Genomic DNA, 14,698 nt, shown 5'->3' on the forward strand with positions numbered 1-14,698 from the left:
GATAGATGCTCAATAAATATTTGCACAATTAATACATAATATACTCTTGAAAGTGTACAAAGTTTAGCTGTTTGTGCTCATTATTAATTAACACAAGCTAATATAGATTTAAACAATTTTATTCACAGCATAATTAGAAGAACTATGTTTGTTTTTAATCTGGTATTCTTTTTAAAAAATTAATTTACCATCTTAACCATTTATTTTTTATTTTATTTTTTAAATGTTTTTATTGATTTTATTTTTTCTTATCCTCACCCGAGGACATTTTTCCATTTTTTGTTCAGATAGAGCGGGAGGGAGAGAGAGGAAGAGAGAGAGAGAGAGAAACATCGATGTGAAGAGACACATCGAGTGGCTGCCACCCGCACGACCAACCAGGGCCGGGGACATACTGCAACCGAGGTACATGCCCTTAGCAGGAACCGAACCCGGGTCTCTCTGTACCGCAGGCCAACACTCCAACCGCTGAGCCAAACCGGCCAGGGCTATTGATTTTTTTTAGAGCAAGAGGAAGGGAGGGAGTGATAGAAACATCAATGTGAGAGAGAAACATCGATTGGCTGCCACCTGCATGCCCTGTGCTGGGTATTGAGCCCACAACCTGGGCATGTGCCCGGGCCAGGAATTGAACTGGGACCTCTCAGTCCATGGGACGATGTTCAATTCACTGAGACACACCAGCTGAGCTAATCTGGTATTCTTGAGCTCAATCCTTCAAAGGGGATAAAGTTGTAGGTTGTAGATATGGTCCATGGCAGAACTGAAATCATCATCTTGGTTTCCCTAGCACTATGCCTTATAAGCTGTAGGGGGCTAAAGAGAATTACTCAGCCACATAAATCATGTCACCTCTCCAGTATGTAAACACAATGCCATCAGTATCCTGTGGGCATGAAAAATATAATGTGGGACTAAAGAAGCCAGGCCAGGCAGGGCCAGAGGGAAACCATATCCTCCTCATCTCCATTTTGCTCTTCATGGCAGGAAAGGGACCAGGTGAGGATCTCAGCCACCTCTTCCCTGGGCCACATGCTATATCGAGTTGACAAATTCAAACCTGGATTCGTCCTTCGAAAAGAGATCTACACTTTTTTAGTCCCACTGCTGCTTAGCTTTCAGGACAAAAGCACCGAGGTGGTTAAGGTACTGGTGACCTCTGTCCTTCCGACCTCAGCCTGATTCAACCCCTTTCTGCTAGAGCATAGCCCTTTTCCTTAAGTCCTGTTTCATGATCCCAGAGTTGGGTCTGCACATCTGCACTCACTATATACTTCTTTGGTATCATCCTCTGGGCTGGATCTGGGCACTTCTACCCTTTCTTGGGTGCCATCAGTTTTAGCTTGATATGATTCTGCTCTCTGAAGCTATTTATGTCCTTTGACATGAACAAAGCCCCATGTTTCACCCGATCCCAGCTACTAACCCCCAATTAAACCCCTTGAGGGGTAGCTTCATGGTCTTCTACTTAGCCTCTGGCCTGACTTTGCAGAGTGATAGGAGCAAGGCTTTGAGGATTTCCTTGTCTCCAACCCATAGGCCTGTGGAGGGGCCCTGGCTGAGTGGGCTAATGTGATTGGCTGGTCATCATTCACACAGACATTTCGGCATACCACCCTCAGTGATCACATCCAGGTGTTGGAAGAAACATGCAAGTACCTGGTGAGTGAGAGTCCCTGAGGAAGCCAGGTCACAATATTCATGCCAAGGACTCGATGGCAGGCTAGGTGGGGAAAGAGAAGAGGGCTGACAGAAGATGTATTCTTCCCTTTCCTTGATTCTCATTCTTTATTATCAGCAAACTCTGAGAGCCCACATTTGGGATGCCAGCCCCTGGTTCGCCATATTTGACCCTCCTAGGATCCCAAGCTCTGCTTTCAGAGGCTAGGGACATCATGCAAGGGTAGGATATGGCAATGGGATAGAAGCCTTCTGGTTAGCGGTCATAATAAGAGATACAGGCAGAAGTCCTCAGGGCTTTAGATCAGCAGTCATAATGTTAAGGGTCTGCGGGTTCTATGAAGTCAAGAACTGGCCAGAGATCAGGAATCCTTGTTGAAAAGTAAATTTTAAGGGCTAGACGAGTAGGTTAGGAACTAACATGAGCAATATTATTAATTTGGATTCCTTATATAGATAGAACACTTTACAGTTTACAAAGCACTTTTACATCCATTATCGCATTGGAGCCTTCTATTTATGTAAGGTAGATTAGGCAGGTTTTTAGCTTTTTAATTTTTTTTCTGTATTGAGTTTTAGAGAGAGGAAGGGAGAGGGAGAGAGAGATAGAAACATCGATGAGAGAGAACATCAATTGGCCGCCTCCAGCATGCCCCCATTGGGTATGGGGCCCAAAACCGGGGCATGTGTCCTGACAGGGAATTGAACCAGGGACCTCCTGGTGCATGGGTCGACGCGCAACCACTGAGCCACACCGGTTGGGCTAGGCAGGTTTTATTTCAACTCTACAGATGAAAAAACAAAGGCAAGTGTCAGGGCCAGTATTCAAACCTGAGTCTCCTGGCTCCACATAATTTGTTTTCTCCCTTATCATGTTGGCACCAAAGAACAAAATTCTCTCTCTGAACTTCTTGTTGAGTCTGCACTTTTGTAGTGGGTGGGGGTGTCTAAGTGTACAGGTTCAGGCAGTTTAAGCTGACTAAGACAGAAACTGCTGCTGCTTGTGGACAGGATGAGAGGGCCATGGCTATAAGAAGGTCTTTAGCAGAGCTCCCAGCAGCCCCCCTCTCCTAGTCAGCACCAATCCTCTCTGACTCCACAGGTGAGCACAAGCAGAAAACAGTTAATAGGGGAGTTACTGTTCCAGAGTTTCGGCTTCCTGAAGAGCAGTCAACCCTTTTTACGGGGAGCTACAGTCAATTTCATAGGTAAGGTGGTCTTTCCTGTCAATTTCTTCTTCCTTTCTAGCAGGAAAGCACTCCTTGACCTTTTGCTAAAGGGCTAAGCCAGAACCATGATATGGCGAAGTGGGTCACATCCTCTCCTAGCTCTGACCTGCACAGAGAGGTTGTCCTGCAACCAGACCTCAGTTTTGTGTTAGAAAGGCCCGGGGAGGACAAATAAGCTGTCTGCCATTGTCCTGGCTCTGCGTGCCTCTGCCCACGTTGTCTGCATGCTACTCCCGAGGAAGAGAACTGTATGTGTTTGGAAGGGAAAAAACTACCACTTCAACTGGAACCCCGTGGATTTTCCAGAATATTTTTGTTTTAAACTACAATAACAGTATGTGTTAATGTTAGAAATAGCAAATTATTCAGATTGGCTGAAAGAAGACAATAAGTAATGCCAGAACCTCCATCATTTGAATTTTTTTCTTAAAAATATGTTACACACACAAACACACTCCTATGCACACATATATAGCAGTTTTTAAAAAATGCTTTTACTGATTTTAGAGAGAGAGGAAGGGGGGAGAGAGAGAGAGAGGGAGAGAGAGAGAAAGAGAGAGAGAGAGAGAGAGAGAGAGAGAGAGAGAGAGAGAGAGAGAAACACAGGTCGGCTGCTGCCTGTATGCCCCCTACAGGGGGTCGAGCCTGCAGCCTAGCATGTGCCCTGACAGGAATTGAATCATGGACCTTTTGGCGCACAGGAAATGCTCAACCAATTGAGCCACTCTAGCCAGGCTATAGCATTTTAATTTAAAATTTTTTCTTTTCTTTATTGATTTTAAAGAACTGTCTTTTATTACATGCTAAGCAGTTCTTTTTTTCTTTCTTTATTGATTTTACAGAGAGAGGAAGGGAGAGGGAGAGAGAAATAGAAACATTGATGAGAGAGGACATCGATTGGCTGCCTCCTGCATGCCCTCCACTGGGGATTGGGCCCACACCCTGGGCATGTGCCCTGACTGGGAATTGAACCAGTGACCTCTTGGTGCATGGGTCGATGCTCAACCACTGAGTCACACCAGCTGGACCAGGCTATAGGACTTTAAAAAAAAAATACAAACTCTGATACACGGCTGTATCACAAATACATGCATTACATACTCATCAACACTATTATTATTATTATTATTTTTGTTAATCCTCACCAGAGGATATTTTTTCATTGATTTATTTTAGAGAGAGTGAAAGGGAAGGAGGGAGGGAGGGAGAGAGAGAGAGAGACATTTAAGTGAGAAAGACACATTGATTAGTTGCCTCCCGCATGACCCTGACCAGAGTTGGGATCGAATATACAACCCAGGGACATACCCTTGACTGGGAATAGGGCTGGGATCAAACATACAACCCAGGTACATACCCTTGACTGGGAATCGAACCTGTGACCTTTCAGTCTGACATTCTAACCACTGAGCCAAACCAGCCAGGGTTCATCAACATTATTTTTAATGACTGCATAGTATTAATTCTATTGTACAGATGGATTTAGTTTTGAATATTGAGACTGTGTCATCTTTTGTTTTTGTAGGCAGGGGCATAGTGGTTAAATCTCTGCATGTCATCATGATTATTTTGTTAAGATAAATTTCTTCGATGTAGAATTGCTGGGCCCAAAGTGTATGCAAAATTTTAAGGCTTTTGGTACTCATTGCCAAACTACCCTCTTAAAAGTTACAATCATTTTCTATTGTCATGAGTATGTACGTGAGTATCCATTTCTCCAGACACTTGCCAGCCCTGAGTAATATGTTTTAAATAGCATTACCAATTTCATAGGTGAAAAAGAGCATCTTGTTGTTTTAATTAATATTCTTTTTAATCAGCAACAATGTTAAATATTTTTTTGTATGTTTATTGGCCATGCACATTTTTGCAAATTAGTTGCCTTGTCCATCATTCTGTTGGTGCAAGAACCCCATGAAGTTTAACATCCTTGGCTTGGCCTCCACTTGTCACCTGCTGACAATGCTTCCCGGGTCACAGCTGCTCTGAGGATTGTTCTTTCACTAGGACATTGATATGTAGGCAGCAAAGCATCTCTTAGATACGTTCCTTGCTAAAAATGGTTTACAAATGTCCTTGTTCACTGCTGAGCCTGGGGACAGGGATAGCCCAAAGGTCCAGGAATTCTGGAAGGACTTTATACTTATCCTGTCTTTAGGATTAATTATTGAGAAGATAAACCTGCATAACATACATGAGGATGATGTGCAGCTGTTACTAAACTGTGAGTCTGGGCTTCATACCTGGGGTTCTGGGTTCCAGAAGGGGAGTTGGGGCGAGATAGAAAGGTGGAAGGGGAAATTCCTTAAGGACATGCCGTATTATTTTAAATAAAGTTCATTTTTACCAATATAAATGTTATATCTAAAAGTGGAAGTGGAGAGGAGTAAGAGGGAGGGAACTATTCGTCATAGTATGAGTTGGATAAAAACACTGCTGACAGGATGCTCTAGCTGCTGCACCTTTGTCACATGCTTTGGCGCTGACACTGCAGTGCTGTGCAAGGCAGACTGGACCCTGCCCCAGGAGAACTGGCTGTTTCGTTTTGTTGTTTACTGCCTTAAAATGTTTAAAAATTAATTTATATTTATAGAACAAATATGTAAATAGAGTTCTTTGCAAAAAAAAGGGAAACATTATGGATAAAAGCAGAAAGTTCTATTAACACCCAAGTCTTACTCTTTTCCCCTCTCTCCCTGCCTGTTGCTATATAGTCCTGGGTACACATAGAATAAATAGGTATATGTTATATATATACTATATAAGTGATATGTAATCTATATCACATATGCATTATACGTAGAAACAGTTTCTGAAACTTGCTTTCCCCCCACTTAGTGTGTTGGTACATATAGATCTATTGCATTCCTAAACACTTGATAGATTAATATTTACGTTGTTTCCAATTTTGTCCTATTCAAACAACACTACCATGAACATTCTTTTTTTTAAAATTTATTTTATTTTTAATTTTATTTTTGTTACACGTTTCTCCTTTTTTACCCCACTGACACCCTCCTCCCCATCCCCCTGCCCCATCCCCGGCTTTGTTGTCCGTGTCCATTGGTTATGCGTACATGCATGTAAGTTCTGTGGTTTATCTCTTCCCTCCCCGCAACAACCCCTCTTCTGAGGGTTGTCAGTCTATACCGTACTTAGGTCTACCCTATTCCTCATACTGTTATATTCATTATATTCCACAAATAAGTGAGATCATGTAGTATTTGTCTTTTTCTGCTTGGCTTGTTTCACTTAGAATAATACTTTCCAGGTACTTTGATGTCGTCTCTAAGGATAAGAGATCTTTCTTACAGCTGCAAAGTACTCCATTGTGTATATGTACCACAGCTTTTTTTTATCCATTTGTCTACTGATAGACACTTGGGCTGTTTCCAGATCTTAGCTATTGTAAATAGTGCTGCTATGAACATGGGGGTACATATATTCTTTCTGATTGGTGTTTCAGGCTTCTTAGGGTATATACCTAGAAGTGGGATCACTGGGTCAAATGGAAGTTCAATTTAAAAATTTTTTTTTTTTTTCATCCTCACCTGAGGACATTTTTCCATTTTTTGTACAGATAGAGTGGGAGGGAGAGAGAGGAAGAGAGAGAGAGTGAGAAACATCGATGTGAAAGGGACACATCGAGTGGCTGCCACCCGCACAACCAACCAGGGCCGGGGACAAACTGCAACCGAGGTACATGTCCTTAGCGGGAACCGAACCCGGGTCTCTCCGGACCGCAGGCCGACGCTCTAACCGCTGAGCCAAACTGGCCAGGGCCAATTTTTAATTTTTTGAGGTAACCATATTGTTTTCCATAGTGGCTGCACCAGTCTGCATCCCCACCAGCAGTGTACTAGAGTCCCCTTTTGTCCACACCGTCGCCAACACTTGTTGTTTGATGATTTGTTGATGGCAGCCATTCTGACAGGTGTAAGGTGATGCCTTATTGTTTTCATTGGCATCTCTGTTATGATTAGTAATGTTGAGCATTTCTTCATATATCTCTTGGCCATTTGTATGTCCCGTTTGGAGAGGGGTCTATTCAGCTCCCCTGCCCATTTTTTAATTGGGTTCTTTGTCTCCCTTTTGTTGAGTTGTATGAGCACTCTATATATTTTAGAAATTAACCCCTTATCTGATGTATCATTGGCAATGATGTTCTCCCATACAGCGAGTTGCTTTTCCATTTTGATGGTTGTTTCTTTTGCTGTGCAGAAGGTTTTGAGTTTGATGTAGTCCCATGTGTTCATTTTTTCCTTTGTTTCTGTTACCTTAGGTGATGTATCAGTGAAAATTCTGCTGCGTATGATGTCTAAAATTGTGTTGCCTACATTTTCTTCTAGAATTTTTATGGATTCACGTGTCACATTTAAATCTTTTATCCATTTTGAGTTTATTTTTGTGTATGGTGTAAGGTGATGGTCTAGTTTCATTTTTTTTGCATGTAGCTGTCCAGTTTTCCCAACACCATTTATTAAATGTCTGTCTTTACTCCATTGTATGCTCTTGTCTCCTTTGTCAAATATTAATTGAGCATAGTGTCTTGGGTCCATTTCTGGGTTCTCTATTCTGTTCCACTTGTCTATATGCCTGTTCTTGTGCCAGTACCAGGCTGTTTTGATTACAGTCGCTTTGTAGTATAACCTGATATCAGGTATTGTGATCCCACCTGCTTTGTCCTTTATCAAGTTTGCTGTCGCTATTCGGGGTCTTTTTTTGTTCCTTATGAACTTTTGAAGTATTTATTCTAGTTCTGTGAAATATGTCATTGATATTTTGATGGGGATTGCATTGAATCTATAGATTGCTTTGGGTAATATGGACATTTTAATGATGTTAATTCTTCCAATCCATGAACAAGGTATGTGCTTCCACTTTTTTATATCTTTCTCTATTTCTTTTTTCAATCTCCTGTAGTTATCTGCAAATAGGTTTTTTACTTCTTTGGTTAAGTTATTCCTAGGTATTTTAATTTTTTTGCTGCAATGGTAAATGGGATTGCTTTTTCAGTTTTTCTTTCTGTGAGTTCATTATTGGTGTATAAGAATGCCGTCAATTTCTTGACATTAATTTTGTGTCCTGCTACTTTGCCAAATTCATTTATTAAATCTAGTAGACTTTTGATGGAGTCTTTAGGGTTTTCTATGTACAATATCATGTCATCTGCAAATAATGACAGTTTCACTTCCTCCTTTCCAATTTGGATCCCTTTTATTTTTTCTTCCTGTCTGATTGCTGTGGCTAAGAATTCTAGTACTATATTAAATAAGAGTGGCGAAAGTGGGCATCCCTGTCTTGTTCCTGTTCTTAAGGGAAATGCTTTTAGTTTCTGCCCATTGAGTATGATGTTGGCTGTGGGTCTTTCATACATGGCCTTTATTATGTCAAGGTATGATCCCTCTATTCCCCCATTTCTGAGTGTTTTTATCAGAAATGGGTGCTGGATTTTGTCGAATACTTTTTCAGCATCTATTGGTATGATGTGGTTTTTATTCTTCATTTTGTTTATGTGGTGTATCACATTTATTGATTTGGAAATATTGTACCATCCTTGAATCCCTGGGATGAATCCCACTTGGTCATGGTGAATAATTTTTTTGATGTGTTGCTGGATCCGATTTGCTAGTGTTTTGTTCAGAATTTTGGCCTCTATGTTCATCAGGGATATTGGCCTGTAATTTTCTTTCTTTGTAATGTCTTTTTCTGATTTTGAAATTAGAATGATTGTGTCCTCATAAAACGAGTTTGGAAGTCTTTCTTCTTCTTGAATTTTTTGAAATAATTTGAGAAGAACGGGTGTTAGTTCTTTTTTGAATGTTCGGAAAAATTCCCCCGTGACGTCATCCAGGCCTGGGCTTTTGTTTGCTGGGAGAGTCTTGATTACATCTTCAATATCCTTAGTTGTTATTGGTCTGTTCAAGTTTTCTATCTCTTCCGGGTCCAGTATTGGGGGACTGTGTGTTTCTAGAAATGTGTCCAGTTCGCTTAGATTGCTGAATCTGTTGCCTTATAATTGTTCATAGTAGTTGTTGATGATCTTTTGTATTTCTGTGGTGTCAGTTGTTACTTCTCCTCTTTCATTTCTGATTTTGTGTATTTGGGTTCTCTCTCTGTTTCTTGGTGAGTCTAACTAAGGGTCCATCAATCTGGTTTATCTTTTTGAAACACCAGCTCTTTGTCTCATTGATCCTTTGAATTGTTTTTTTGGTCTCTATGTCATTTATTTCTGCTCTGACTATTTCCTTCCTTCTACTTGCTCTCAGGTTTTCTTTTTCTTTGCTTTCTAATTCTTTAAGTTGTGAGGTGAGATAGTCAATTAGAAATTTTTCTTGTTTCTTGAGGTAGGCCTGTAGTGCTATGAACTTCCCTCTCAGAATTGCTTTTGCTGCATCCTATAGATTTTGTTTTGTTGTGTGTTCATTTTCATTGGTTTCCAGGAAGTTCTTAATTTCTTCCTTGATCTCCACGGTAACCCATTCATTGTTTAATAACATGCTATTTAGCCTCCATGTGTTCAAATGTCTTCGCATGTTCTTGTTGCAATTGATTTCAAGTTTCATGCCATTGTGATCTGAGAAGATGCTTCATATGATTTCAATCTTCTTGATCTTCTAGAGATTTAGTTTGTGTCCTATCATGTGGTCTATCTTTGAGAATGTCCCATGTGCACTTGAGAAGAATTTGAATTCTGTAGTTTTGGGGTGTAATTCTCTGTTGATATCTATTAAATCCATTTGGTTTAGTGCTTCATTTAGAGTCTCTGATTCCTTGCTAATTTTTTGTCTAGAGGATCTATCCAGTGGTGTCAACAGGGTGTTGAAGTCCCCTGTCATAATTGTATTGCTTTCAGTTGTTCATTTGTAGTCCTCCAGAAGATTTTTAATATATTTTGGTGCTTCTATACTGAGTCCATATATGTTTATCAAGGTTATATCTTCCTGTTGGATAGATCCTTTCAATATTATGTAGTGGCCTTCTTTGTCTCTAGTTATGACCTTCATTTTGAAATCTATTTTATCAGATATGAGTACTGCAACCCCAGCTCTTTTTTCTTTCCGTTTGCTTGGAAGATTTTTTTCCATCCCTTCACTTTCAACCTATGTGTCTTTTGTTTTGAGGTGGGTCTCTTGTAAACAACATATAGATGAGTCATGCTTTCTTACCCAATCAGCTACTCTGTGTCTTTTTATTGGAGCATTCAGTCCATTTACATTTATGGTGACTATTGATATGTAATTATTTATTGCCATTTTTGCTTAGTTTGGTTATATTTTTCTTCCTATTTCCTCTACTAATTACAGCAGTCCTTTTTAACATTTCTTGCAGTGCTGGTTTGGTGCTAATGTATTCCCTTAGCCTTTTTTTTGTTTGTTTGTTTGTCTGGGAAGCTCTTTATTTGACCTTTTGTTTTGAATGACAGCCTTGCTGGGTAGAGTAGTCTTGGATTCAGATACTTGTTTTTCATGACTTTGATTACTTCATGCCATTCCCTTCAGGCCTGTAGTGCTTCTGTTGAGAAGTCAGCTGATAGCTTAATGGGGATTCCTTTGTAGGTAACATGTTGCTTTTATCCTGCTGCCTTTAGGATTCTCTCTTTGTCTTTAATTTGTGGCATTTTAATTACTATGTGTCTTGTTGTGGGCCTGTTTGGGTTCTTCTTACTTGGGGCTCTCTGTGCTTCTTGAACTTGAATGCCTTCTTCCTTCACCAAGCTAGGGAAGTTTTTTGTCACTGTTTCTTCAAATATATTCTCTAACTCTTGGTCATTTTCTTCTTCTTTTGGAACTCCTATGATGCGAATATTGTTATGTTTCCAGTTGTCCCACAGTTCTCTTAAGCTGTCTTCTTGTTTTTTAATTGTTTTTCCTTTTGGTTTTCTGATTGGTTGTTTTCTACCCTGTGTTCTAATTCACTGACCCGGTCCTCAGCTTCCTCTACTCTGCTGATTATTTCTTCCAATGTGTTCTTTATTTCTGCTATGTCATTCTTCATTTCCACTTCATTGGTTTTCAATGTTTCTATATCTTTATCCATGGTGTTGATGTTCTTACTCATGCTGTTGAACTTCCTCAAGATCATGGCTCTGACCTCTACTTCTGATAACTTGCTTAACTGCATTTCATTTATCTCATCTTCAGTAGAGTTCTCTTGTTCTTTCCTTTGGGATTTGTTTTTTTTTTTTGTTTCCCATTTTGTCTATCTCAGTGGGTTTTGGAGCCTGCCAAATTTTCCCTGTGGGTGTTGGTATTCTACTGTTTGTGGCTCCCTCTACTGAGTTTGGATGCATGTTTGAGGATCCACATTAAACACCACTTTCAAGTCTTAATTTGCTGGGTAGATTTGCAAGCCCAGGAAAGGTCCTGTTATCCTCTTGCTTTTTGCCTGGAGGCTATTAGTCTCAGTTACTTGATGAACCTTGGGTTGTAGCCCTCAGTTGAATGGAAAACTCTCTGAGGTGTTCAGCATAAGAGGATTTCCAGAGGGTGGGGCAGATGCTGGTTGTTAATAGCCTCAATTTGCATTTCTCTGGACCAGCTGTGTGGGGTTAAATCTCTGAGGGAGGGGCTGCTGCTTTTCCCCAGAGCTCCAGGAAGGAGCAAGATGGCCACTGTCCTGTGTGGCTGCGGCTCAGCAAAAACTCTGAGCGTCCTCTAAATCTCGGGTCTCCCCACAGAGTTCCAGTCCAGTTTGTCCTCCCTCTGCCAGAGCCCAAGGTGAGTGTCTGTAGCTGATTTAGTGATCTGTCCTTGCCCTCTGTGCTGTGGAGCTGGCTCGGGATTTCAACCCCAAGGGGGCTGCTCACAGCTCAAACAGCTGCTGTCCATGGGCTCCCAGCCCGCCTCCTTGTGCGTCCACAGACCTACCAGGCTTGATTCAGTGTCCTCTTTTCCTGTCCCTGGTTATATGGTCCTCTCTAGCTGCTTTTCTGTTGCCTTTTCCTGACAATTTGTCTTTATTTTAGTTGTAATTCCAGTTTTGTCCTGGGAGATGGCCTATGTAGCTTTCATTCACTCTGCTGCCATTTTGGAATCTCTTTGAAAACAGTTTGTATTTAAACATTTTCTACAATAAAACAATATTACTTTCACAGTGGCAAAAACTATACTAAATGAAGTTATATGATAATCTGACATGTGGGGTAGGAAATAATGGGCTTTGGGTAAATAGTCCTTGGAGACTGAGAATCTGATTGACCTCCTTTCTGATTTCAGCTCTTGAAAATGTGAAGAATGATCCTGTGGAATTGAACCAGACTTTGGTCATCAGTCTTCTGAAAAACATTGAGGAATATGTTAATCTTGGGCACAGCTCTACTTCTATTATGACCCCTCTGAGACGTAGCATCTTCAAAATGCCTGGCAGGAAAGCCTCAAGAAGAAAGAGGCGACTATTTAAGACTGTCAAACGAGAAGGAGATAATGATGTCAGTCGGAGAAGGGATTGGTTCCTAGGCCTTCTAAATTCATTGTACAACTGTTTCAGGGAAGGGTAAAACACAGTCCACACAGTCACAAGCACCAAAGTCTGAAAGTTCCCCTGAAGAATCTGGGTGTGTTCAAAACAAGTTGCTCCAGAGTCACTGTGAACACTTAGAACTGGGAACTGAAGACTTTTCCAATTGTTTATCCAGATGTCAGTGCTAGACCCTCCCACCTTTTGTCCAAGTGGATGGGCTACTTTGGATGATACCCAAATAGGCAGTTTTGAGGTTAGAAGATACAGTATGTTCTTTGTCCTTGATCTCCCCTAGGGTATTGTTGTCTATGAGCATATATATATACATTTGTAAATAAATTTATTTTCTCATACTAAAACAAGATGGCTTCCATCCTGGTTTTGGGGGGCTAGGGGATAAACCTAGCGACAGAAACAGCTCTGAGAGCATTTCCTTCGACCTTCAGGTAAAGTTTGAAATAAAGGAAGGAGTAGGGTGATAGAATCACATGGTACCTAGTTTTTTATCTTTTCCCTCCACCTCTACACAGGTTGCATGAAATTTGCCTGCTTGACACATTTCCATGGATGTATTCAGATTTCAGTTCAGAGCATAAAATGTGGGCTTCAGTTACGTACAGTGGAGCAGCAATAACTCGAACCCTCTCTCACTCAAGTTAGCACATCCAGTTGCTATGAAATGACATTATTGTCAAGAGAACTTTGACTCCATTCTAATTTATTTTACAAAATTATTCTAAACTTAGATGTGAAACTTGCCCCCTCTGCCATACACCAGCCATTACCGACTAGTTCTTTATATTTCTGCTGCACTCTGTGCTTCATTTCCTTGTGCCTGAGTTTTCAGCTACAAAATGGTATTATAATACCTCCTGTGGTATTGTCCTCCCATACTCATTCTCCCCTTTTTCCTTTTTTGTTTTTAAAACTGTGCATTTGTTTGCCTAGAATAAATAATATGTTTCCCATCTGCCCTTGCAGTTAGGTGTGGCCATATAACTAAGCTCTGACTGAGTGGGTGTAAGGGAAAGTGGCATATGCAGCTTCCAAGAAGTGTTCTTAAATGCCAGGGGCACATCCATTGTTGTCCTGCCTGTCTTCCTGGTGACCAGAATGTAGGCATAATAGTTGGAACGAAGCTTGGACCATCAGGAAGAAGTGATATATTGAAGATAGCAAAGTTAATAGAAAGAACCTAGATTAGTTATGAGAATAGAGCTGTTAACCAGTTTGGATAGCTTACTCTGCAGACTTTGTTTATCTGGAGGATGGGAATATAGAGAAAATTTTATCTATTTTAACCAACACTGTTTTCTGTCACCACTAAACCTAATCTGATGAATTTACTGAATCTTTTAACATTGCTATAAGTATTAAAGGAGATAATAAAAATAAAGAGCTTAGTAGTTGGTCTGGCATTAAGTAAGAAGGCAATAATTTTTTTCCAGAAATTCATTAAACAGGCTATTGGAACTGGGTTCTGAGAACTTTGAAAGGTGTGGAAAGACCAGAGAATTAATTCCCACTTTGGTCAAATTGACTTATTTTACTTCTTTGAAGTTAGCATTGATCAGAATGATTTTGATTGCTTCTTAATTTTATGAACTTTTACATAAAATATTTCTTTTTTAAAAATTAATTAATATATTTTTGTCACAGATGTTTCTCCTTTTCCCCCAGAAACCCTCCTCCCTATCCCACCCTCCTGGTGCCCTCCTCAGGTTTGTCAGTCTGAACCGTACTCCTTTCTATGTCTCTGGGTCTGTTTTGTTCATAAGCTTTTTTGTTCATTATATTCCACAAGTAAGTGAGATCATGTGCTATTTGTCTTTCTCTGATTGGCTTATTTCACTTAGCATAATACTCTCAAGGTCCCTCCATGTTGTCCCAAAGGATAAAAGATCTTTCTTTCTTACAGCTGCATAGTATTCCATTGTGTATATGTACCACAGCTTTTATCCACTCATCTACTGATGGACACTTGAGCTGTTTCCAGATCTTAGCAATTGTAAATAGTGCTGCTATGAACATAGGGGTACATATATTCTTTCTGATTGGTGTATCATGCTTCTTAGGATATATTCTTAGAAGTGGGATCACTGGGTCAAATGGCAATTCAGTTTTTAATTTTTTGAGGAAATACCATAGTGTTTTCCATAGTTGCTGCACCAGTCTGCATTCCCACCAGCAGTGGACTCAAGTCCTCTTTTCTCCACATCCTCGCCAGCACTTGTTGTTTCATGATTTGTTGATGGAAGCCATTCTGGCAGGTGTGTGGTGATACCTCATATTCATTTTAATTTGCATCTTTCTGATCAGTGATGTTG

The 14,698-nt window shown here is 40.4% G+C and overlaps 1 protein-coding gene across 1 annotated transcript in view; it reads left to right on the forward strand.

Annotated features, from left to right (window-relative positions):
• LOC118623810 (maestro heat-like repeat-containing protein family member 1) overlaps positions 1-12,408 on the forward strand; it is a 68,104-nt gene extending 55,696 nt beyond the window's left edge. Inside the window, exons 27-31 of the mRNA XM_036251557.1 lie at positions 988-1,146; positions 1,540-1,662; positions 2,783-2,888; positions 5,068-5,133; positions 12,128-12,408. Of these exons, the coding sequence (XP_036107450.1) occupies positions 988-1,146; positions 1,540-1,662; positions 2,783-2,888; positions 5,068-5,133; positions 12,128-12,408 (735 nt within the window). The remainder of the gene's footprint in view (positions 1-987; positions 1,147-1,539; positions 1,663-2,782; positions 2,889-5,067; positions 5,134-12,127) is intronic.
• The last annotated feature ends 2,290 nt before the right edge of the window (positions 12,409-14,698 follow it).

Source organism: Molossus molossus, unplaced genomic scaffold (genome assembly GCF_014108415.1).
Source record: "Molossus molossus isolate mMolMol1 unplaced genomic scaffold, mMolMol1.p scaffold_m16_p_10, whole genome shotgun sequence".
Classification (NCBI taxonomy): domain Eukaryota; kingdom Metazoa; phylum Chordata; class Mammalia; order Chiroptera; family Molossidae; genus Molossus; species Molossus molossus.